General features: G+C 39.3%; 3 protein-coding genes across 4 annotated transcripts; all 3 read left to right on the top strand.

Moving 5' to 3' along the window:
* The first annotated feature begins 1,685 nt into the window (after positions 1–1,685).
* Positions 1,686–6,917, top strand: ncf1 (neutrophil cytosolic factor 1). The gene is given in 13 exon segments (XM_072674726.1): positions 1,686–1,774; positions 2,061–2,141; positions 2,307–2,382; positions 3,521–3,686; positions 3,790–3,848; positions 4,016–4,138; positions 4,282–4,389; positions 4,506–4,563; positions 4,565–4,621; positions 4,822–4,935; positions 5,990–6,026; positions 6,028–6,157; positions 6,281–6,917. Coding segments are annotated over 13 exon segments (1,185 nt in total). The 5' UTR covers positions 1,686–1,702; the 3' UTR covers positions 6,385–6,917.
* A 1,063-nt stretch (positions 6,918–7,980) lies between these two features.
* On the top strand, positions 7,981–9,917 carry LOC140551329 (interferon alpha-inducible protein 27-like protein 1). Its single transcript, XM_072674737.1, has 4 exons — positions 7,981–8,079; positions 8,208–8,240; positions 9,152–9,313; positions 9,646–9,917. The coding sequence occupies exons 1-4, from the start codon at positions 8,070–8,072 to the stop codon at positions 9,729–9,731; spliced, it is 291 nt and encodes a 96-aa protein (XP_072530838.1). The 5' UTR covers positions 7,981–8,069; the 3' UTR covers positions 9,732–9,917.
* Positions 9,918–14,375: 4,458 nt separating this feature from the next.
* Positions 14,376–22,581, top strand: rcc1l (RCC1 like). Of its 2 annotated transcripts, none has more exons than XM_072674637.1 (12): positions 14,376–14,550; positions 15,151–15,382; positions 16,092–16,221; positions 17,408–17,536; positions 18,268–18,334; positions 18,797–18,848; positions 19,363–19,447; positions 19,643–19,824; positions 20,180–20,267; positions 20,450–20,623; positions 20,834–20,919; positions 21,636–22,581. In XM_072674637.1, exons 1-12 carry the CDS (start codon positions 14,531–14,533, stop codon positions 21,711–21,713), a joined length of 1,323 nt encoding a protein of 440 aa, XP_072530738.1. In that variant the 5' UTR covers positions 14,376–14,530; the 3' UTR covers positions 21,714–22,581. The 2 variants fall into 2 exon arrangements, with proteins under 2 accessions (XP_072530738.1, XP_072530730.1); XM_072674629.1 differs by having other exon boundaries at positions 15,086–15,382.
* Positions 22,582–23,875: the final 1,294 nt, after the last annotated feature.

Genomic DNA, 23,875 nt, shown 5'->3' with positions numbered 1-23,875 from the left:
CAGCCTTCACTCTACAAGTGAGTGAAATTTTCCTTGTGCCACTGGCTGCAAAGCAACACATGCCCAAAGCTTGATTAATCCGCCATGTGCTTAACCACGGGCTAAACAGTATGAGAGGTGTTTTTTTTAAATGAAATTCTGCAGGTTTTCCCTCTAAACATACCATTACTCATTGTGGCCAAAGAGTTCACTTCATTAAGTGAAAGTTAGATTAGTCTTTGTGGACAGTAGTGGCTCAGTGGACAGATGGACGGATAAGTGAAAGGTGGAGGCCAACAGAAATATGGTTGTCTTTTTCTGAGGACACTGCATTTTCTAAGGATACAGGAATGAGTAGAACAGAGCAACACCCCTCCAGAATCTTTTTCTGAAGCTCTTTCGCAGGCAAATGGGGTTTTGATACAAGCAGTTCTCTTGGAGAGTTTGCTTGGTCATCCAGACCTCAACTTGGACTCCCTCATTTCTTACTTGCTTATAGAAAACCTGAATTTTTTTTTTTATTTTTGCACCACAAATTGTCATTTTCAGAGTGCTAGGCAGCTGCTGTGATTATGTTAAGCTTTACTGCACCATGATTACTGTGATTATCATATTATGACATTATGATTATGTTGCACACCTGAGCTGTACAGCAGTCTTGGTGGTTCGGTGACCTTATCAATAAATTATAAATAATTCTGGAAACCCAAAAACACCAGTTTTAAAAAGCGCTAAACAAATAACTTTTATGATGTTTTAATTTGCTTAGAGAAGCCCATGACTGCCTATTTGGTGGTGCAAGGTTTGAGAAGTCTTTATAAAGACTATGAAATATGCATCACCTGGCCTAGCCATGGCCACAAATTAGCTAATTAGGACAGTAATACAGTAATATCGTCTTTAGCTTTACATCTTTTAGAGATCAGTTTATCTTCTACTCACATAACCTTTCACAGTAACAGCAAAGCATTTACATGCCACTGTAATCCATATGAAATGGCAATTCATTTACAATTACATTTTCAGATTTTTTTGTGAGAAGAAGATTGTGACAAGAATTGCACTAAAATTAAAGTTGCCACTCTAAGAAGTTACACGGGACAAACGAAAGAATTCAAAGCAATGTTAGGAGTATGGTGATAGGCTCGGACTATTAGAATTCAGACAAATTGTACACCCTGAAATGTTTGACTTCTTTGAGTTCATTTCCCAAGCTTGCCTGAGCACAAATCGGAGGGCATTTCACAATTAGATTGAACCACATGGCCAAAAAAATGAGTTTATCACTTATCACATTACATTCAGTCCTTTGGCCACATTACACTACGAATTGTTGCCAGACAATAGAAACTTTAAATATGATTAAAAATAGAATAGATGGAATATAAATTTCCATTTATGAACAAGAGTGAACAGTGCAGTCATACACTTTAGCAGTGTCTACATACTTGCATACATCAAATTCCTTTATATAAAATAGTGAGGAAAATCAATTTTCCATAATAGGGAGCTGTTAAGTGTTATTTTAGTGCATTCAGCTCCAAAAGGCCTCTGATGGTTGAATGTTTGACTTTGGATGTTGTAAGAACAAGGCGGGGATTGCACAGGGAGTTCCTCTTACTGTCATATCTCAGACTTCCTGTGCAAATGTCAATGCTTTAAAACCCTGGACAGCGCGCTGTAGTGCAGTTTTCTTGCAGTGAGAATTGAAAGTCCAAGCAAGATGGCAGATACTTACGTACGACATGTGGAGATTTTGGGTTTTGAGAAAAGGTTCTATCCAAGCCAGCATTATGTAAGTGTAGTGTATTGTGTGTGTGTGTGTGTGTGTGTGTGTTTTGTCCATATAAATATGCTTACAAATGATGATGATGATGATGATTATTATTATTGTTGTTGTTGTTGTTATTGTTTTAACCCATACATTTTATCTGTTAAAACACCTATAAGAATGCTTAAATTTAGGACTTATTTAGGTTTCTTTGACCTGAATTGTTTACACAATAAACATTCTTATGAGAATGACAATTTGTTGTATATATTGTTCTTTAATCTGTTAACCTCTTGCTCATTTTTGAAAGGTGTACATGTTCTTGGTGAAATGGAGTGACCAGTCAGAGAAATTAATTTACAGAAGATATCCAGAAATCCACACATTCCATGTAAGCCCTTTACTGACACATTGAATAGTTCAGTAGTGTAATAAGTAATACATTTTACACACACTGCTACCGATTTATACATAATGTACATTTTAGCTGTTGAAATAAATAATGCAAGCAAGAAGCAGCACTAACATCAGTGTTACTCATTCTTTGTGATCGCAGAAATCCCTCAAAGAGATGTTTCCCATCGAGGCAGGAGATATTGATTCTAAAGACAGAATCATTCCTTCATTACCAGGTGAGAAATACACATACTGCCCTTTTCCTGACCGAATCAGTCAAATCTTTACTGCTGTAAAGATTTTCAACATAGTGTTTCAACATAGGGGTTTATTTGTGCTGAAAAGAGAAGCAAAAGTCTCGATTCTACCTCAGCTAAGGAAACACCTGCTTCATTTTTGCATAAAGGGAAATCACAGGAAGATAACATCAGTGCATTGGACCAGAGCTAATAATGTCTTGCAGTAAGCATTTGTTGCCAATTTAAATGTCAAAATGTACTGATGGACTGATGAACTGTCTTTAAAATACTGTCATTAAAAACAGCATAGGCATCTTTTAGAGTCACACTTCCCAAAACTTCCTGTTAAAAAAAAAAAAAAAACGTTTTCTATGTCAAATTAAATTAATCAATTTTAATGGAACGGACGTTTTCATGACGAAGAAAGCTGACCGTAAAGAGTCCATAGATAGTTTGTGCATTTTACACTCACATGCACCCTCTTTTCACGTTTCAGTTCTCTAAAAGCAGTTTCTATAGGGACATTGAGACTGTTTTTGCAATGTGTAACTGCCCTGAAAATGAAAGCCGTGGACTTTCCACCAACAGTTTACAGCCACCTGTGTATTTGTTCAGACAGTGATGCAACCAGAAAGGGAAAAGAGAAGTAAAAACACAACCAGCCCGAAATGTACAAAGCTAAGTACAGGTTTAGTACAGTGCCACTGTCAGCACCATTCTCCTCTACAACCTTTTATAAACCTGGCCAAAGCATCGTTGTGCTGAGTGAGCGAGCTTTTGTCATTTATCAGTAAACAGTTACTGTATGTCATACGGCATCGGTAACAGCATCAAATGCTATGTGTGTTCATGTATTTATGTGTGTTTCCAGTCTTTTTTTACTTCATATGTACGCAATTCTGCATTTGTGGGTGTATACAAGTTTCCTCCCTTTCAGTAAAAAATACTTACTTGGCATCTAGTTCTCAAATAAGCTCGTTTGATTGATTGTTGGCTATGTCGTTAGTTACTAGTTGGCCTATTCAGTTAGTAAGCTGGCTGAATGGGCTAACTTAGTGATAGTTAGCCTACTTATCTGGTTACTAAGGTAGTTTCCTAGTTACAAACAACTTATGAAATTCATGTCCTTCAATAGCTCCAAAATGGCTGGACAACCAGAAGACAACAGAGACCAGGCAGGGAACTCTGGCTGAATACTGTCGCTCTCTGCTCAATCTGCCTCCGAAAATTTCCCGTTGTCTGCTAGTGAAAAGCTTTTTCACAGTACGCCCAGAAGATGAGACCCCACCAGCTCCTCATCCGTGAGTCTTTGTTATCTTACTGTGTAAGAAGAAGGATACAGAGTGAATTTGCAAAGAATGTCTTTAATGGTGCTTCTTGGTGATGGTGATTTTGTGTTTGTAGATTCAAACGCAATGAGACCTACGTAATGTCCAGGGAAAGAGCAAGGACCACCACCTCTGGTAAGTTATTATTCCTTCCTGCCAGCGTGACACTGAACTGAATGAAATAGCATCTCAGACTGAACCAATGAGCCTGAGAACAGCCCACTTTAACATTAGCTCCATCCCATCCTTATGGCTGAGATGATAAGATCTGAAGGATGTTTTCTTTTTTTCACTTTGCGTAGAAATCACCGGGCCTATTATGCTGGACAGCTACAGAGTGATTGCAGACTATAGCAAGAGTTCAAAATATGAGCTCAACCTTAAAGCTGGAGACATGGTTGATATTGTGGAGAAGAGCCCTAATGGTGAGAAAAGAATTCAGTTTGTCTGTGTGTGTGTGTGTGTGTGTGTGTGTGTGTGTGTGTGTGTGTGACTTATATATGAAATATATGCACAGACTGCCCTTTTAGAGTGTTGTTGATCACAGAGTTGATCTTATCTGCTTTAGGCTGGTGGTTCTGTCAGTTCGAGACTCATAGAGGTTGGGCTCCAGCCTCGTATCTAGAACCACTGGATGGACCTGATGACAGAGAAGAGCCTGAGCCAGACTACGCAGGTCAGTGGCTCAAAAGGATCTAGCCTGGGGCAACAGCAACAGTAGTATCAGTGCATTAGGAGGTCTTATATGTAAACAGATTATAGTTGTTAATGGCTATTGCGCATGTTCAACAGGAGAGCTGTACAAAACCACTAAAGCCTACAAAGCAGTGGAGAACGATGAGCTAAATCTGAGTTGGAGAAACAATTGAGGTCATCCATAAACTCCTGGATGGCTGGTGGGTGGTCAGGTACGGGATTCACTTCATGACCATTCGAGCAACAGTTTGGAGACAAATATCATTTACATGCTTAAGTGTCTCATTGGTGATGTACATTCGGGGTAGCAAACATGTCTACATGTTATTTTTTTTGGCCAAACTATCACTAATAGTTGTTGGATATGGGGTCATAGATCTGATGTACAGTTCTTATGCTCTTTGTTTGACAGGAAAGGAGAGGAGACAGGCTACTACCCCTCCATGTTCCTGTGCAGGACCGGAGAAAAGAAGGAGGTGGAGGCTGAGAGGGACATAATAAGGAGGGAGACTCCACCACCCAGGAGGTAGGTTTGTCTAATATATTTTCCCAACATTTTTCAATTGAAATATGGAGTTGAAATTCTTAGGGACCAAAAAACGTCAGTTACGTGTATAAAAAAGCAGGATGTTTTGGAAGCTAGCAATTATACATTAGATTTGCTGCTACCAGACAGATTTTATAAGATAAGATAAGATAATCCTTTATTAGTCCCACAGTGGGAAAATTCTCAGTGTCACAGCAGAAAAGGATAGCAAGACACTCAGTTCCAAAAAAGTAGATAAATAACACTTTATACACAAAATAAATAATAGAAGTTAAAAAGCAATAACAATTTTATTTACAGGTTATTTACAGGTAATTGCAAATGACTCTTAATTGCACGTGGGGGGGGGGGGGGGGGGGGTGATTGCACATCGTATTTTTACAATTACTCATGCATGGGGTGGGAGCTGTTCTCAAGCATGGATGCCAGCCTGTCTCCCACCACCTGCCAAGGGTCTAAGAAGCATCCCAGGACAGAGCCTGCACTCTTTATTTTATTATTTGGTCTGATATCTCAGTTATAGACTGTGTACAGTACCAGTACAGTACAATGCCCATTATTTCAATATGAATTAGCAGGATTAACCATTTAAGAGCCAAATTGGCCACTCCATGTACATGTAAAGTTGTGACATTACAACCCTGATCAAGTCAACAACTTACATCTTAGGGTTTTTTTTTATATATGGGGAGAAACAAGTATCTTATCTTATCAATCAGAGCAAATGTGATCTGTCTGGCAGCATGAAAGCTAATGTATAATTGCTAGCTTCAAAACATCCTGCTATCTTATACACGTAGCTGACGTTTTTTGGTCCCTAAGAATTTGAACTCATTTTAAATTGAATATTTCAACTGAAAAATGTTGGGAAAGCTCACACAAATGTTATAATAGCCAAATAAACATCAGAGAACTACATGAAATGCAAGAATGTTGTATAAGACAGGCCCTGTATGTTAAGTTCCACAACTAAAACACATGTGCCTTATGATCGTATTGTGGGCTTTCATCCTGATTCTGTCTTGGCCTGCAGATCGACTATACGCAACGCTCAGAGTATCCATGCCAACGGCCCGCCAGCGAATCAGCCAGGACACCTATCGCCGTCAGAGCCGCCGGTTCTTACAGCAGCGAGGAAGACTCCCGTCCCAGCCGAGGAAGAACTCCAGAGCCGCTCTGGTGGAGAACAACGGCGACACAGGTACGACTGCTAGCCCCTGATCAGCACTGTACAAACTGCAAAATTGTGTATTTATGGATTTCAACAGTTTTTCCTGTGTGTGTGTGTGTGTGTGTGTGTGTGTGTGTGTGTGTGTTAATGCAGCTCCCTCTAAGGATGAGACGAAGAAAACACCGGCTTATCCCTCCTCGGCCCAGTCACGAGCTCATCATGGAGCGCTGCACGGAGAACACCCGCAAACGCATTAGCATCCACGCTAACTGAGCAGTGCTCAGTCGCTGAAGGGAGCCTGCAGAAACCAGACCCTGTTTGATTCCTGCCTTGCTGGAGCAGCTGCAGGCTGTCTCTGTATACGCTGTCTGGCTTCAGTAAAAGTGGGACGGCTAATGTCGCCGGGTCTCTGTGTGTACCAGGACTCCAGTGTTATTGGGGTTTTTTTTTTGGTTTTTTTTATTATTTTTTTTTTACGAATGGACAGTTGAGTGTTTTCCCTGCCCAATAACACCTGTTAAATCACAGACAATTTGTAGGTATAATGCTCAGTAAAGCAGGTAGCTATCGTTTGGGGATAGGATTATGCTTGCCTGGTACATCAAACTAGCCTAAACTAGCCTTGGTAGCTAAAGTCTCACTTTTTATGCTGTAATGCCATATTTGTTTTAAGCTATTTAGGCTAGCAGAAAAAGCACATAGCAGTTCAAATAGATTTCCTTGTCTGGATATATGTGCATATATGTGATAAGCTATCTTACATTTTGTGTTGTTGTTTTTTTTTATTCTAATAAAAAAACAGATTAAAAAAAATATTATCTGGGCATCTTCATTGAGGTTCCTCATGAGTTATATGAACTGATGTCAATATAATTTGGTGTAGAAAATATTGCTTTGAGGTACACTTTCATGCTGTTGTTCTTCCACATCCCAAAGCTATTTTATTAGATTCGGATCCAATGACTGGAAAGACATTTACATTTATGGCATCTCATCCAGAACGACTTACAAAAATGTATTTACTCAATAATAACTAATAATAATTAATAAATGAATACTCTACTCTTCGCCCAAGTACTCTAGGAAGAAGTGGGTCTTCAGTCTGCTGTTGGGACACCCAGGGGAAGTTCCTTCCACCACTTCAGTGCCAGGACAGAAAAAAGTCTGGGCGCTTGTCTTCCGTGAAGGACACTGAACTCATTGTCATGTTTGAGTGCAGTTTGAGAAGACTGTGCTGTGTGCATTATCATGCTGAAAGTGGGGTACAGCTGTGGTTATGAAGAGGTGCACATGGTCAGCAGTGGCATTCAAGCGATGACTGATCTGAACACCAAGCGCGAGGCAGATAAGAGTGACCCTTCATTTCATGCCAAACACGACATGCTCCGAGAGCATTTTATATACATAAGTCTAAAATCGTGTACCATCAAATGATATCAGCTGTGTAAAAAAGAAAGCTTGGAATTGATCTATTATTATTTACCCCCCCCCCCCCCAATTATTATTATTATTATTATTATTATTATTATCTTGGACTGTTATATTTTTTATTCTGGCGCAATGCATTTATGAATGCTAAAAAAATATTTAGGTGTAAATAATATGTAAACGAGACTTAGTAGTATAATAGTGCAGCAGTTAAAATCCTCCGACCTCACTACAGCTCCAGACAGCCGGCGTACCCATATAAAATCATGTGTTGATGTACTTATCAATATGAAAAGAGGGTGGCGGAGGAGTTGGATGAGACCCAGCTCCACCTTCTGCACAGCTAGTCCTTAAATGCGTCATATGGGATGAGGAATGAAAGGGAAGGGAGGGGAGAGGAGGAGGGCGTATGTTCTTTAGCTTCTGTTCAGTTTCGTTTCTCAGGAAGAGCTCTGCCCCTTCACTGCTTCACTGAAATAGACGCTGGAGGCGGACTTTGACATCATTGTACACAATGGGGCTGTGTAAGTAAAGATCACTTCTTTCTCTGTACCACATATTTCATCATTTGTGTTTATGTAACATGTATTTGGTGTATTAACACTGCATATTTTTGTGTATTAACACTGCATATGCCTTTTTTCTTGAACAGTAACACTCGCAGTAGCTGCAGGAGCCGGAGCAGGTAGGACATGCTAGTACTCATAGGCTGTGCATGGTTGGAAGCTAATGAACACCAATTGTGAAAAGTGCATGCCTAAATCTGCACCACTACAATGTTGTAATCTGAAGTGGACATGTTTATGTGGTTTCTGCAAAGGTGTCAGTAGTATTCACATTCATTACTCATTAAGTGTAGATCCTAGGGTTTTAAACAAAGGCCAATAGCTTAGGCCGTGCCACAGGGGCCTATAGTGCACTACCCCACCTGTAGTGTTAATGTTGAAAAATGTTGGGATGCACTAGGCTGCCTGTTTCAGCTGCATATCTGCCCATTGAAATGAATGCATTTTAGTAATATTAAATATATTAAAGGACCATCTATGTGCTCTACTGTTGCCTATAAGTATTGTATTGGTGCAAAACCTCAGAGACATGTCGTCAATAACCTTTATTGGAGCGTAAATGTGGTGCTTAGTTGGGTCTCTGCCACGGACATCTTCATACTAGGCTACATACGAAATGAAATAGGCATAACAAGGCTATTTTTAAAATGTGAGGAGTAGAAAGTACAGATAATTGTGTGAAAATGTTAGGAGTAGAATTAAAAAGTCATCTGAAAAATAATGACTACAGTAAAGTATAGATAACCAAAATTTCTACTTAAGTAAGGTCACGAAGTATTTGTACTTCATTACTTGACACCTCTGGGTTTCTGACACTGTATGGCACACTGTTCTATATAAAAATGACAGTACAGACGCAATATGGCTTATACTACTAGTTTTAGCTAGGTGACACAATTTGGTCATGTTTTTATTATTGTTATAGACAGCAGCATGGCATACAGTATCAGAAGTTTCTATTATGTTTAATCTATGCTATACATACATAGAAACTGCATTCTTATGTCGTTCTGGCTGTTTTGTCTTCTAGCTGGAACAGTTTTCTTAGTTCCAGCTGTGATAGCGGCAGTGGGTTTCACTGCCAGTGGTATAGCCGCAGGATCTATGGCTGCCTCGATGATGTCCACCGCTGCTGTGGCTAATGGTGGAGGAGTGGTTGCTGGCAGTGCTGTTGCCGTCCTACAGTCGGTTGGTAAGACGTGGCATTTCACAGTCAACTGGAAGAGTTTTTTGTTTTTTTTATAATTCATAGTTAATTGTAGACAAATCTTTATCTCAGATTCCTTCAGCTTGAATATGTTTTTGCTCTAAATGCAGATAATATTGTAGAATTTGGCAGAACCATGTTTTTTCCAATAAAAAGTTCAATATTATTGAAGGACGGTCAGATGGCAGTTCTGTGTGCCTCTGGATTTCGATACTTTATTAAAACATAAAGTGGTGCCTGTAGGGGATTAAAAAAGACACTGCCATTAACACATCTGATATTCTCCAGTTTTGACTGCAAGTTTTCTTTCTCCTTAGGGGCAGCTGGCTTGTCTAGCACTGTGACAGCAGCTGTGGCATCTGCAGGAGCAGCTGTCGGTGGTGCCATTGGCTTATTGGTGTAACCACATCCTTCAACTTCACGTCTGCTTTGTCTATATGAAAACCTTTCTGTTAGATTCTGATATAGTGCACTTTCTGTGGATTAATACTGAAGGTTCAATTCCACTACTTTCTTTTGAAAATTACCTAAATGAAGAAACAAGGCACTGATTTACCTGATAAATAAACTGCGAATGGCTGTAAAAATACATTTGAAACCATCTTCTTTTAGTACTTTTAGTACATGTGTGTTCTGATTTACTCAATTTGGAATTTTAATACTTTTCAAAATGTCTATAAGACATTTTGTTGTTTTGTGTGAAATGGTCCATTGAAAATCAATTGTTACCTCATTAACACAAAGCCATTGTAAAAGGATATGCATATATAATCAAGTTATGGCAGAGAAGTATGCATGCACGTCACTTAAAGGAAAATGTGTCATCACTTCTGTACCGTCATCAACATGACTTGTAAGTTCATTGGTGTTTTTGGAGAGATCCAATCACCTTCCATGTAAAGAAAGAAGAGTTTCTCTACAATTTCACATGAAACCACTCTGAATGACTTGTTTACATCTCAGCAGCTGAATCATGCAGACTTAAAGACTTTCCAATTCAATGACTATGAGATGTGGTATAAAATCAAATCAAAAGGTATTCCTTGTATTATAAATGGTTCAGAATGTGAAGGAAACATTAACAGTTGGGAGACAATACATAAATAAAAGTAAGTTAGCACAGTATTATTGTCTGCATTTTTACCCGAGGTATTGTTGTCCAGATGAGATAACCATATAATGGGAGCCCACACAGAACATATTTCTATTGTTATCATAGGCTTAATTAAATGGAAAGATGATATTTCAATGATCTAATGACTGGACAGTGAGAGCCTAAACTGGAGACATGTTGGCCCTGTTTCATTCCAGAATTGGGAGCGGCTAAAACTGGTGAGTTTTGATTCTGCAGATTACATCGGAGGCGCCTAGGCATTGCCTTCATTTCCCATTGCTGAACATAGATAGATAGATAGATAGATAGATAGAAGGCAAGTCCTCAGGGTGTGGGGGTGTAGAGCTGAACAGCTAAGAATGTTAAATTAAATGTGATTCTAGCCATCTTTTTTATTGTGGGATAAATAAATGACGGATTGGAATTGGGAGACAATCAGTTATCAACAGTCACACGGTATTATTGTCTGCATTTTTATCCAAATCGTTGTCCACATAAGATAACCATATACCAGAAGCCCACAAAACATATTGTTGTATTATAGTTATATTCTTGTACTATGTTGGTATAGGCATAATTTAATTGAGAGACAGCATTTCAGTGGTTTAAAGAAATAGTTCAATAATATCAGGACAGCTAAAATGAAAGGAGATGTTGGCCCTGGTTTGTTTTATAATTGGGTGTGTAAACCTCTGGTGTGTTTTGATTCTGCAGAACCACATCATTAATTGTGCATTAGGTGCGCCTAGACATTTCCTTCCTGTCCCATAGCAAAACATGACTAAGACACTACAAAAGTCTAGGTTGATTCTAGCCCTTACTGTGAGATTAACAACATGCAGATGTACAGGGGAAAGAGTCCTTAAGGGCTCTAGGCTTAAAAGTGTTTGGGACAGATAAGTGTTTGGGACAGATAAGTGTTTGGAACAGATGTGTGTGGTGTATGTCTTTTTTTAAAAATATGCTAATTTATTATGAGCAATAATGCCACTCAATGTCAAGTTAAACTAGAATGGGTGTAAAAATACTTCAGCTTGTGCTCAGTTTCGTTTCTCAGGAAGAGCTCTGACCCTTTACTGCTTCACTGAAATAGACGCTACAGGCTTTGATGTCATTGTATACAATGGGGCTGTGTAAGTAAAGATCATCACCGCTTTCTCTGGACCACATATTTCATCATTTGTGTTTATGTAAAATAGAAACATTTGAACAGTAACATTTCTGTGTGCAGCAAGTTCCACAAGATAGCATTACCAACCCAGGCCTAGCAGGTCACTTTTTTTTGTCATATTCCAATATTGTCATATTTTACCCACTGTATCCATAGTCTCTGAATGATTAATTCAGATGTGTTGGGAGCAGGGACTGGGAACCACTGCTGAGGGGAATTACTGAGGTTGATACTGGTTTTCGATTCTGCAGAAGAGCTCCAGTAATTGTGCATCAGGGGAGCCTAACTTAGATAATTCCTTTGTGTACCATAGCAAAACATGCCTGTAAGTCCTCAGGGTGAGAGGGCAAGGAGCTAAGCAGCTAAGAATGTAACAGCTAGCCCCTTTGTCCAGGTATGTCCTTTTTATTGTGAAAGAAACTGGGCTTAACTTAGCTCTCCTATTTCTACAGCAGGTTTTGGTCACTTGGATGCGAGGATTGCAGCTACTGAGTGCTGAACGTCAATTCAATTAAAATGTATTCATATATGCTTTTCACAATGAAGGCCACATTTTACTGACATTAACAACGTACAGATGTTCAGTGGAAAAAACTCAAGGGTTCCGGGCTCAAAAGCATGTGTTTGGGACAGAATTGAGCAGTGTTACCAATCTTTTTAAAATATGCTAATTCATTACAAGCATATGCCGCTCAGTGGGAAGGTAAATAAAAAACAAAGTCATCTGAATATTTTATCACTTTCATATTAGTCAACAGCTGAAAAAAAAACACCCTGCACTCTGATTGGTCTTGAACTTTTTGGTGAGGCCTTGGATAAGCCCCTTATTTTCATTGAGGAAGCCATTACTGTTTAACTGCTTAAATTAACATATTGCAAAAGAAAAAATACATCTGGAATGTGAGTGTACAAAAGTTATTAAAATTTTTGCAATCACACATGTTTTGTTATACACATGTTTATTCCCTTTGTGTAACATAACAAAGCAGAGAAAACAGACAAATTAGACGTAATTTCACACAAAACTCCAAAAATGGGCTGGACAAAAATATTGGCACATTTTCAAAATTGTGGGTAAATGACCTAGTTTTAAACATGTGATGCTCGTTTAAACTAACCTGTGGCAAGTAACAGGTGTGGGCAACATAAAAACCCATGGCACTGTAGCTAATCTCCCTGGACGTGGATGGAAGAGAACAACTGATGAAAGGTTGCAATGCAGGATAATTCGGATGGTAGATAAGCAGCCCCAAGTTATCAAGTTCCAAAGAAATTCCAAGGACACAGAGACATGAAAAAGACTGCAGTTTGCCAAAATATACGTGTGTAAGCTAAAATCCTTGTGGGAAAACGTCTTGTAGACAGATGGGCCCAAGATAGAGCTTTTTGGTAAAGCACATCATTCTACTGTTTACTGAAAAGAGAATGAGGCCTACAAAGAAAAGAACATAGTACCCACAGTCAAATATGGTGGAGGTTCAAAGATGAAGAAGCCTTGATTGTGTGCAAGGTATCATGAAATCTGGAGACTACCAAACGATTTTGGATCGTAATGTAGGGCCCAGTGGCATAAAACAGGACGATGACCCCAAACATACTTCAAAAAGCACCCTGAAATGGATGGGAACAAAGTGCTAGAGAGTTCTAAAGGTGCCCAGCAATGAGTCTGAATCTAAATCCCATTGAACACCAGTGAAGAGATCTTACAATTGCTGTTGGGAGAAGACACCCTTCAAATATGAGTGACCTGGAGCAGTCTGCAAAAGAAGAGTGGTCCAAAAGTCCAGCTGAGAGGTGTAAGAAGCTTGTTCATGGTTATAGGAAGCGGTTGAGTTTAGTTTTTTTTTTTTCCAAAGGGTGTCCAACCAATTATTAAGTTAAGGGTGCCAGTAATTTTGCCCAGCTCATTTAAGGGGTTTGTGTAAAATAAGATAAATTTTGGCTTTTTTCCTCTGTTTTTTGTGTTGTTTAAATACACACAAAGGAAATGAACATGTGCATAACAAAACATGTGTCATTGCAATTATTTTCTGGGAGAAATAAAATAAATACATTTTTGGGGAAACTTTCAGGGGTGCCAACACTTTTGCCCATGACTGTATTGCTTAAATATTTTTGTCCCAATATGTTAAAATCTGAAATGAAATAGGAAGTGCTTTAAAATGTGCAATGTTTTTTATTTATTTATTTTTTCTGCTTCCACCTTCTCGTCTTCTTCTTCTTCTTTTTTTTTTTTTTTTTTTTACTTTTTTTAACATATTTACATATTTATATATTACATATTTTAACTTTAACTAAATGTGTTTGACCGATCAGACTTTGCATTGGACCGTATGTGAGCCTGAGCTGAAAAAACTATTCAATTTTCTCAGAGAAACAGCAGATAGGGGCATGCTGTCCAAATCTCTTTTGGGAATAAAGATACAGTTCGAGAAAGGTTATTTTATTATTGTATTATTGTATTTTATATATATATATCTATTTTTTTTCTTTAGAAACATACACAAATACATATATGATTATCATACATATATTTTTTATTGTATTTAGTTTATTTGATGTATTAATCTGTTTTCAGTAGAACTTTTTTTTTGAAGGTTTTAAAGCCTGCTCTTTTTTATATTTTAAATAAATTTACATCAACATATTCAATAAATCAATAAATCTGCGGTCTCGTGGCGCCCCCTAGCTGTGTGAAGCAGAAGTCTTGCGCCCTCTGATGGACCTCTGTGCAGTTACACAGCGCATTGGTGGAGGTCAGGAGGTAAACTGTCATGGCTGCCTCCTTTCAGACAGCATGTAGAGCAGTAAGGTAACTACAAGAAGACTGAAACTCTGGCTGTATTTTCCTCAAGATAATATCAGTTTAAGCGCGGCTCAGATCCTGAAACTGATTTTGTTGGTGGGAAAGAAGTTTATGGTGGATGCGCACGGGAGGTAGGTTAATAGCGAGTCTTCATATCGGCTCATTTCTCATGTGTCTGTCTTCCTGCCTGTTTACAACAGCTAGCTGCCAGGATAAACAACAGAGCGTTTTAGAGCAGTTCAGAAATAACGTGAAACCAATGAATACGACACTCTCTGTCGCGGTTTGCCCTATTCAGCCTTGTCAGTTAGGATTGTACTAATGTGGATACGTGTTCGCCAGGATATCAGACCTACCTCTTGCTTTCTGACAGGTTGGTCAGTATGTAGTGAACCCCCAGATTTAAGCTCTGTCTGATGACAGCAAAGGTCCATAGAGACTAAATTTATTCATTTAATGCATTAATAATTCATACTTTTGAAACATAAAGGGCACATATAACATTTTCTGTTTGTATTGTATTCCCTGTTTTTTGTCTTTTTTCACCATATATAGGTCTGTTAAGATCACCAGTCTGATATATGATATTTTAAAATATCTTTCTTTTTAATTATAAAATGAAAAAAAAAAACTTCAAGTCCATAGTCTTTATGTACTGTCTTGCAGCTGTGTAACACAATGGCATTGAGCTGCTTTCGTGTCTGTGGCCGGTGCGGATTTTCCCTGGGCAGCCGTGGATTTGCCACAGCAGGTAACAGTGCCCCAAAGAGGAGACAGCCAGCAGACGACAGGCCCATCTTCCAGTATGTGAGCGAACACAGAAAGCCCAGGGAAAAGGTGTTTGTGTGGGGCTTCAGTTGCACAGGCGCATTGGGGATTCCCAGCTTTGTGGTTCCTGACAGCGGCAGGAAAAAGCCTAGAAGATACCAGCTCACGCCTTACCGTCTGGACACAGAGCAGAAGGTATTCATTTAGTCTTAAACTGTTTAATGTGTACTTACAAGAGACCGGTCTTGTCCATGATACTGGATCGTCATTTTGTGTGTAGTGAAACTTGAATAACCCAAAGGATTTACATGTTCAGTAGTTTGTAGAGACCTGCTTGTGCTGAACTCAAGGGTGTTACTAGGGAGCCTCCCGTTGCTGCAGTAACAGCCTCTACTTTTCTGGGAAAGCTTTATACTAAATTGCTGGCAGGATTTGATTGCATTCAGCCATAAGAGCATTACTGATGTCAGGTGCTCTGTTGAAGTGCTAGACCGAACTCACCCCAAAGGTATTAGATGGAGCTCAATCACTCTAGAGAGTCCATAAAGACAACCCAAATAAAAATGTACTTTTAATGTAAAAATGTAACATTTATGTATTGGGTGAAATTATCCATTATTAAATATTTTTGTTTGTAAAAAATATAATGAACACTTACTTAAAGTAAAGTAAAGCTGATGGGACCTTATTGAGCAGCAGTAACTTCAACCAGCTATGTCTAATAACTGTTGATCAGTTAATAACTGTCAAGAACTGTTGTTCTTTTCCTTTAGTTTTAGGCTTTTAATGAAGATCAGATTCCAGGGCCATTGTAAATGATTCATACATTTTCTAACAGCGATATAGTGTATGGACATATGGCAATAAAAGTGTTTGTGTTCTCTGTTCTGTCTTTTTTCTGTAGATCTCATCAGCAGCCTGTGGTTATGGTTTTACACTACTGGCATCTAATACCAAAGACCTCACCAAAGTGTGGGGCATGGGCCTCAACAAAGACTCACAGCTGGGCTTTCAGAGCTCACAACGCGACCGCAGTAAGAGGCTGTTTAATTTTCCGACATCTGTTTCACATGCAGTCAACAGTTGGGCACTTCTTTGTTGACTTAATTGTGTGTTTAGGGTCACCACCTTGCTGCATGACCCACTTACTTCAGATCATAAACAGACATCATCACATTCCTGAAAAATTTGCTGGTACAATCCAGAGTTCACAGCCCTGATGCAGCTGCAGCCACACCCATGCTTAGCAGGTTCTGATAAGGTTCTTCTCATGCAATGTTGGAATGCAGTGTTTGGTTTTCACTACAGATGGAAGGATTAATCAGCGATGTATTGGTATCGACCCATTTTCAGCCAAAATTTGTGTCCGATGAGCCGCCAATAATTTAGCTGATCCTGAAAGCTGGTCATATGATCATATCATCCATATTTTGCGATTTGCTGGAGCACTATGCGAGGTCACAGGACCCTGCAGTTCCTCATTCAAATGTTACCTGGCAATACAGACCTCACTCATGGCTGCAGAAACTCTTTAAAGCCAGTATTGAAATCTGCTCCATGTTGCCGATCTGGCTGTCTTGTGGTATAAACCCTTCTGGAGAGTACATCACTCTGTGCAGTACAGTAAGTGTCAGCAGTGCTAGCAAACAATGAATAACCGATTTTATCTTGAATGACCGTGTACAGAACATTACAGAAGCCCTGCACGATGAAGCATCACCAAGTTTGCCTGGAAAGGTTAATGTGGCATCCAGCCCAACACTCAGGCAGATTATGCTCAAAGACCATTGGCAATAGGTTCCGCCCCAAAAACATTTGTCTGTCCATCTGTAGTTTTTGCCAAACATATTTTGGATTACACTATAGAACATACCTCTTCTGGATGATTTTTGTCCACATTTCACTTTTCTGGTCACATCTGGTCTCCTTCTATGCTCATAAGGTATTTAATTCTGCCTTTTCATACTGCCAAAGGAAAATGTCAAATTTCACTCAAAGACCAACGAACAGAACAAATAGCTCTTGATGCAAGGCTGAAACTGTAAATAAAAGATTTTTTTTTTTGATGGTAGGCTTTTTTATGACTGCTCTAAGAAGTAAGTAAACATCACAGGTGCAAATCTAGAAGTTCTACCCGTATAATACCCAATTATTTAGGAATGGACTTTGTCAGTGAATACGGCATTGATCTTGCACATTTTTCAATTTGTGTTCCAATAGGCAAAAGTTATGAGTACGTGCTGGAGCCATCCCCGGTGTCTCTGCCATTGGCTTACCCTCAGAAGACCCGTGTCCTGCAGGTGTCCTGTGGCCGTGCACACTCTCTGGTGCTCACAGACTCTGAAGGAGGTAAGGAAAGACCTTATTTCAAATGTTTATTTCAAATCCCTTTCTGCCTTTCATTCTGTAAAGACTACTGTTACACTGAGCTCCCAGGTTAATATACTTGCACTATACTTATAAGCGGTGCAACTACACATAGGCCATCTGTTGCAGTGCATCCTTCTGATAAATCATATGATCAGTGATCCTTTTCCACTGACAGACAGTTTGAGTGGTGGGCCATTCTCAGCCCAGCAGTAATACTAAAAGAAAAAGGTGTATATAAATAAAAAAGAGATTAGCCAAGACAAGCACTCCTGTGCTACTGCGTGGCCAATACATGTTTTAAACATGGATGTAGATCTACGCTTGTCCCAAGCAAACCTTTGGACAGTGAGACAAGTGACAGAAGAGTTTAAGCCTGTTCAAACTCTTTCATTTAAACTGAGGACTGCTGGAATAATTTATAGCTCTGTTGGTGCCGGATCTGCTTCTTCTGCAGCTTCTGAAATCTGGAAGGACTTTCTAGACAATATAAGAAATGTAGATGGTTTTTAAATTCAGTATTTCATTAATTTACACTATAGTGTTTTTTCATGACTGTGTTTTCCTAGCATTGTATGGAAAGTATATATAGTTACAAATGTCAAAATGCTATGTAGTTATAATTAATCATTTATTATTTATACTTATTCCCAATAAAAAATTGTGCAGTTGGGAGATTTTAGCTTATCTTATTCTCCTGTCACTCCATACAGTGTTCAGCTTGGGTAATAACGTCTATGGCCAATGTGGGAGGAAGATTGTGGAGGATGAAGTTTACAGGTTTGTCTCATGGCCCCCAGCCCCACACTGGTTCAAAATAAGCAGATGCAGCAGTGGATGTCACTCCTTCCCAGCTTAATTATCTAGCTTAAGAGGAGATGAATCACACATTTGACTCATGTTGGAAAATGAGCTGTGGTTTTATGTTAGTGATGGCCTGCATAAACAGAGAAGAACCCGAATGAAGTGCTGTTCAGATTGTCTAGGTCTACACTTTCTCTAATATTGTTCTCTTCTGTTTGTAATTTTAAAGTGGTTGTAAAATGTTTTTGATTCATTCAGATCTATCAAATCTAGAGAAATGATAGATTCTTCATCTAAAGATGAACAAGAACTTTCTTAAACATATTTTTAACTAAAGATATACATCCAAACTAAACTAAATATAAGTGAGTTGCCATGTAGAATATGACACATGCTTCAGTTCTGATAGACCTCTGTCTCATTTCTGTCCTGTTTCAGTGGCAGCCATCTTGTCCACAAGATAGAGGGCTTTGACAGCCGGGTCATCCAGGTGGGTGAATTCCTCTGCTGCTACTGTACCAGTGGTGCTGAATGTCCTCCAAACTCTTAACATGACACATAAATATAATAACATAAACAGTTATTTTATTTCTCCTCCACAGTTGTTGTTTTGTTTTTTTGAAGATACAAAGGTTTTATCCATTCATTGCGAGAACCTGCTAGATATTGTAAAAGGGGTTATTGCACAAACCAGGTCTCATCACCATGGTTTTGCCAGAGGCCCGATTTGGGAAAGAAGTAGTCAAACATGGTGTATGATGAAACAATCCAGTTGCTGGCTCACCTCTCATACCACTAGGCTATAGCCATGCAATTTTGTTGATGGACAAATATGAGTATAAAATATAATGGCTTACAAAATAGATTCCAAAATCAATGCAGCTGATTTCCCCAGCTTCAGACTAATGTGATGCATACTGGATTTAGGTGATTATAAGCTTTCTCTTTGTTATGTAAAGGCCACTTTAAGTAAATAAACTGCCATGTGTTGCCCTGTCTGCTAGGTGGCGTGTGGGCAGGACCACAGTTTGTTTCTGACAGAGACAGGCTCAGTGTACGCCTGTGGGTGGGGTGCAGATGGACAAACAGGTCAGTGTCATTGGTGTTATCCTCCCTCTGTCTCTCTCTTTCGCCCTGTCTGATGTTCCTTTCTCAGACACCTATCCCTGAGGCTTCACATCCTGTCCAGACTGGTCTATGATTACAATAAGCACCAAGTTATTAGTGCTAACAAAGAGCATGAAGGGGGTGTTTTAGAGGAATGACTCAGTTGTTTGTTCTCAGGTCTAGGCCATCACGAGAAGACTGCACTCCCTGTTCCAGTTGGAGGGGACCTAGCAGGGGTCAAAATTCAGCAAGTGAGCACGTATGGAGATTGTAGCTTGGCTGTGTCTACAGATGGTCATCTTTTTGGCTGGGGCAACTCTGAGTACCTGCAGTTCGCCTCGGTCACAGAGGCGACACAGGTAAGGTCAAGGGTGAAGCCCCAGAAAACCCTTGCAATTTTAGAGCATAGTTTGGTGAAAGATGTTGATGAGCCAAAAAGTGCTTTTAACTTTGCTGTGAAAGTAAATTTTGCACTGGAGCTATGAGACCAATTTTGCTCACGAATAACAGACGGACGCTCCTATTCAGAGCAACTTCTGATTAAGTGTTATTTTACATGTTGGTGAATATAGTATTATAAGCCCAAGAATGTTTTTTGGTAATTCTGTGGTGTGTCAGTGTTATCCACTATGCTGTACCAACTCTTGCATCCCATTCATTTATAATATTCATTTATAATAATTCCAGTAAAGATCTCTTCTATGTGTTCCACAGCTCAGCTCTCCACGGTTGCTTCCTCTGGAGGGGGTAGGCAAGGTCATAAAGGCTGCATGTGGGGGAACCCAGGTCGCCATACTGAATGGTGAGCTCAGGTCCTACTCTTGCTCTTGTGTGTCTCTGTGCCATATTAATTCATCTTGGAGGTTTAGTGTACTGTGGCATCTCGACAAGCTTCCATATGCCATCAAAGGAGAATTTGTTGAATTTGTAATATTTTCACTTGAGTTTACATGTGACATGTAAATAGCAGTATTCTCCCTGCAGATGAAGGAGAGGTGTTTGTGTGGGGCTATGGAATTCTGGGAAAAGGGCCTAATCTATCAGAGTCTGAAATCCCAGAAAAGATGCCGGCCATGCTTTTCGGGAGGTCGGAGTTCAACCCTACAGTGAAAGTCTCTCACATTTGCTGTGGACTCACCAACTTTGCAGCAATCACAAGTAAACTTTAGTCTAGCAATTGTGTCCTGTTTATGTGGTGTACAGTGAAGCTAATGCTGAGTTTACTTTGTTTTTTTAAGTGAATCAATCGTTTGATATAGCATGCATTATATCAGAGCAAATAATAATAGTTTTATTGTTTCATCTCTTGTACAAATTTCTTAATATCTTTAACAATGGTATTGTTTCTAAATGCTTCTTTTTTTTCAGACCGCGGTGAGTTGTTTGTCTGGGGCAAGAACGTAAGAGGATGTCTAGGCATCGGGAAACAAGATGACCAGTATTTTCCGTGGCGGGTTAGTAGATGGCAATTTTAAACAGTTTAAAGACACAGCTGACGAGTCCATACAGAAAATAGTTGGATTTAGTATCTTAGGCTACGTTCATGCAGCAGGTAAAAATGGCCCAAAATCTTTGTTGTCATATAGGAGTGAGAATGGCAAAAACCACATCTTGAGCTTTCAATTCCGATTTGGCCCAGCATTACATGTGGTACTGAAATCCATATATATATATGTATATATATATATATATATATATACGGATACGCAATATATATCAGATACGCAGAAGTGCAATTCCGTCTGAACTGCCAGAATTTATTCGACTTGTATGACATTCAACTCTACATTGCTGAGGAGAAGGGGAATGGCTGACCTCAGTGAGGCCACAGGAGGACATAGTTGCAGTTTTCAAGGAAAATAAAAAGCTCATAAAGTTCATATCTGTCAGCCACTGGATTGCCTCGATAGCTCCAGTGATGCTGGGGAATCACACTCCTAGACTGTTGTATGTGCGTTAGTCTAGGTGACGAATGTCGGATATAGGGCACAGTAAAAATATAGCATGAACAGCTCAAAAAACCCAGTTTACCTGCTGTGTAAACATTGCATTAGCAGCTTTAGCATGAAGACACTTTTGGACCAGTGGTCCCTGAGGAATCCTCACTCTAGTTTGAAATCTACTGTACTAGACAAGTACAGTAGACATTTACTATTTCTTTTTTTTTCAGGTCACAGTACCAGGTCATGTGGTGGATGTTGCCTGTGGAGTTGACCACATGGTGGCACTAGTCAAGTCCATCATATGAGTTCAAGTTGTCAACCGAAGGCAGAGACTGAATTGTTCTCATTTCTGATCCTGCTGAGTTCCAGCATCATTTGAGAATGTGCATGGGTTGGTATCCTTAATCTATGCTCTGTGGACCCCTCTTACCACCTGGCATGCTAAATCCATCAAGCCGAGAGTCAATATAACGTGACTTGGAGGCATGACAGCCCATCCGCTCATCAACACATGACATTTAGCCTTTTGTACCTTCTGGAGACCTGGACATCTTTTGCATGTGGCATGGTTCACTCAGTAATACTGTTGCTATCGTTACATGAAAGCACCAGGCTGAAATGCACTGCTCACTGTGGGGTCATATTTGCAAAACCTTGAAAAACTCAAATACTGTTTCCAGATCAGTTTCTTTCTTAATAGGTGACTGTGACAGTAATATGTAGGCTCCAGGAGTAACAGCTCCTGGATCTGCATTTTAGCACCACCTAATACAGGATCATCACAAAGCTAAAGCTTATTAGTTGCTGTGCTCTCAAATCTCAGTATTGAAGTCTACTCACTTCACTCTGAAAGGAGATTGAGCTCTAAAAGGTCCTTGAATTATATATTTCAGTGGGAACCCAGAGAAGCTGACTGGATCATCAAACCAGCTTGCTTTGATGCATCAATGTTGGTGAAGAACCATATATATTTTAATGTTTGCTGGATCATTGGATCAAACATAGTGGAAGTACAGAAAATACTGCAATGGCAGTGCTTACTTTGTCAAAGTACAGAAACAGTGTCTTTCTAAACTTCCATAGTTGTAGACTCATATATGGTTAAAGAACAGCCAAGTCATCGGATGGACACCCAGAGGAAGCTGAACATAAATAAAAATGAACAGTAAGAAAGACTACAAGTCTCAGTCTCAAACGAATGAGTGACTAATGAAAACGTGATTGCTTTTCACCACAAAGGGAAGTTTATTTGCTGGCTAAGAGATGTCTGCACACACAAACAAACTCTTGTATCCTAAAGAAAAATGTTTAATCATTTCTTTATAATTAAATGGTAAACAACACTAACTGTCCAGGGAAGGCCTTCTACTAGCTTGCTGGATCATTGCTATGAGGATTTGATTGCATTCAGCAAAAAGAGTTCAGGATGTTTAATGATTACCACCCTGATTCATTCACCGTTTCACTGCTCCACAGCTTAAAGCTGGGGGCTTTATGTCCTTTAGCCAATGACATGGTGCCAATAGGTTCATGGGTATCTGTTCCAGAGAGTCCTGTTCTATTGGCAATACTTCTCCACAGGGACTAGACAAGCTCTGTATGTGCATTTGCACATCTGTGCCAGCAATGGGTCCAACTTAAAAGTTTATTGCATTCATTAGAATAAGTGTCCACAAACATTTCGAGATAAAACGCTCTGTTCTGGAGAACTGTTTGCAGCTGTCAGAATGGGCAATAAGGCCCAAAGACCAAATTTTGTACACAAATCAGTTTTTGACAACTGGAAAGCTCAGCCTCATAGAGAACACCTTCCAACTTTTTTTTTTAGTAACAAAAAAACAACACAACATGATTGCTCTATCTAATGTCTGAGATATTGCTTTATGGTTATAGACTGTTCATGGTCTAAACAGGGCGTGGTTTGGCAAAATAGTCCCCAAAGAAAAAAATAGTTTTTCAGATTATCCACCATTTTACCATCAACATTACTTTTATACAAAAATTCAGAAGACGTGTGGATTCACTAGTCTTTTTTGATAGCAGATACATAGTTATACTTGTGTTGTAGATGTTGCCATCCCTGGTTCTAACCACCGCCCACTGTAAAGAAATTTCTCTGTAATCTCTCTGTAAATGTAGCTTTATAGAATATAGGACAATGTCAGATATTTCAGAAGACTTCCTAATGCAACTACAGCTGAACTAAATTCAAGGAGGCAAAAATAACAGTAATCATGTCACACCTTTATCACAGAGGATCCCCCCCCCATTAAATGGTTAAATGCATTAGGAAACAAGTGGGCCAGCTTAATAGGATAGCCATCTGCAAAGTCATGCAATACTTACTTATATTAATACAGATCTCTGTTGGTAATAAGTTGTATAAATTATTTAGTCAAAGTTGGGATGGGGAATTCTAATTCTATGGTAACTGCAATCTTTACAAGAAAAAGGAGAAGTGAAATGC

This window comes from Salminus brasiliensis, chromosome 1 (assembly GCF_030463535.1).
Source record: "Salminus brasiliensis chromosome 1, fSalBra1.hap2, whole genome shotgun sequence".
Classification (NCBI taxonomy): domain Eukaryota; kingdom Metazoa; phylum Chordata; class Actinopteri; order Characiformes; family Bryconidae; genus Salminus; species Salminus brasiliensis.
The sequence above is the reverse complement of the archived record's forward strand: the minus strand, read 5'-3'. Positions and strand labels throughout refer to the sequence as shown.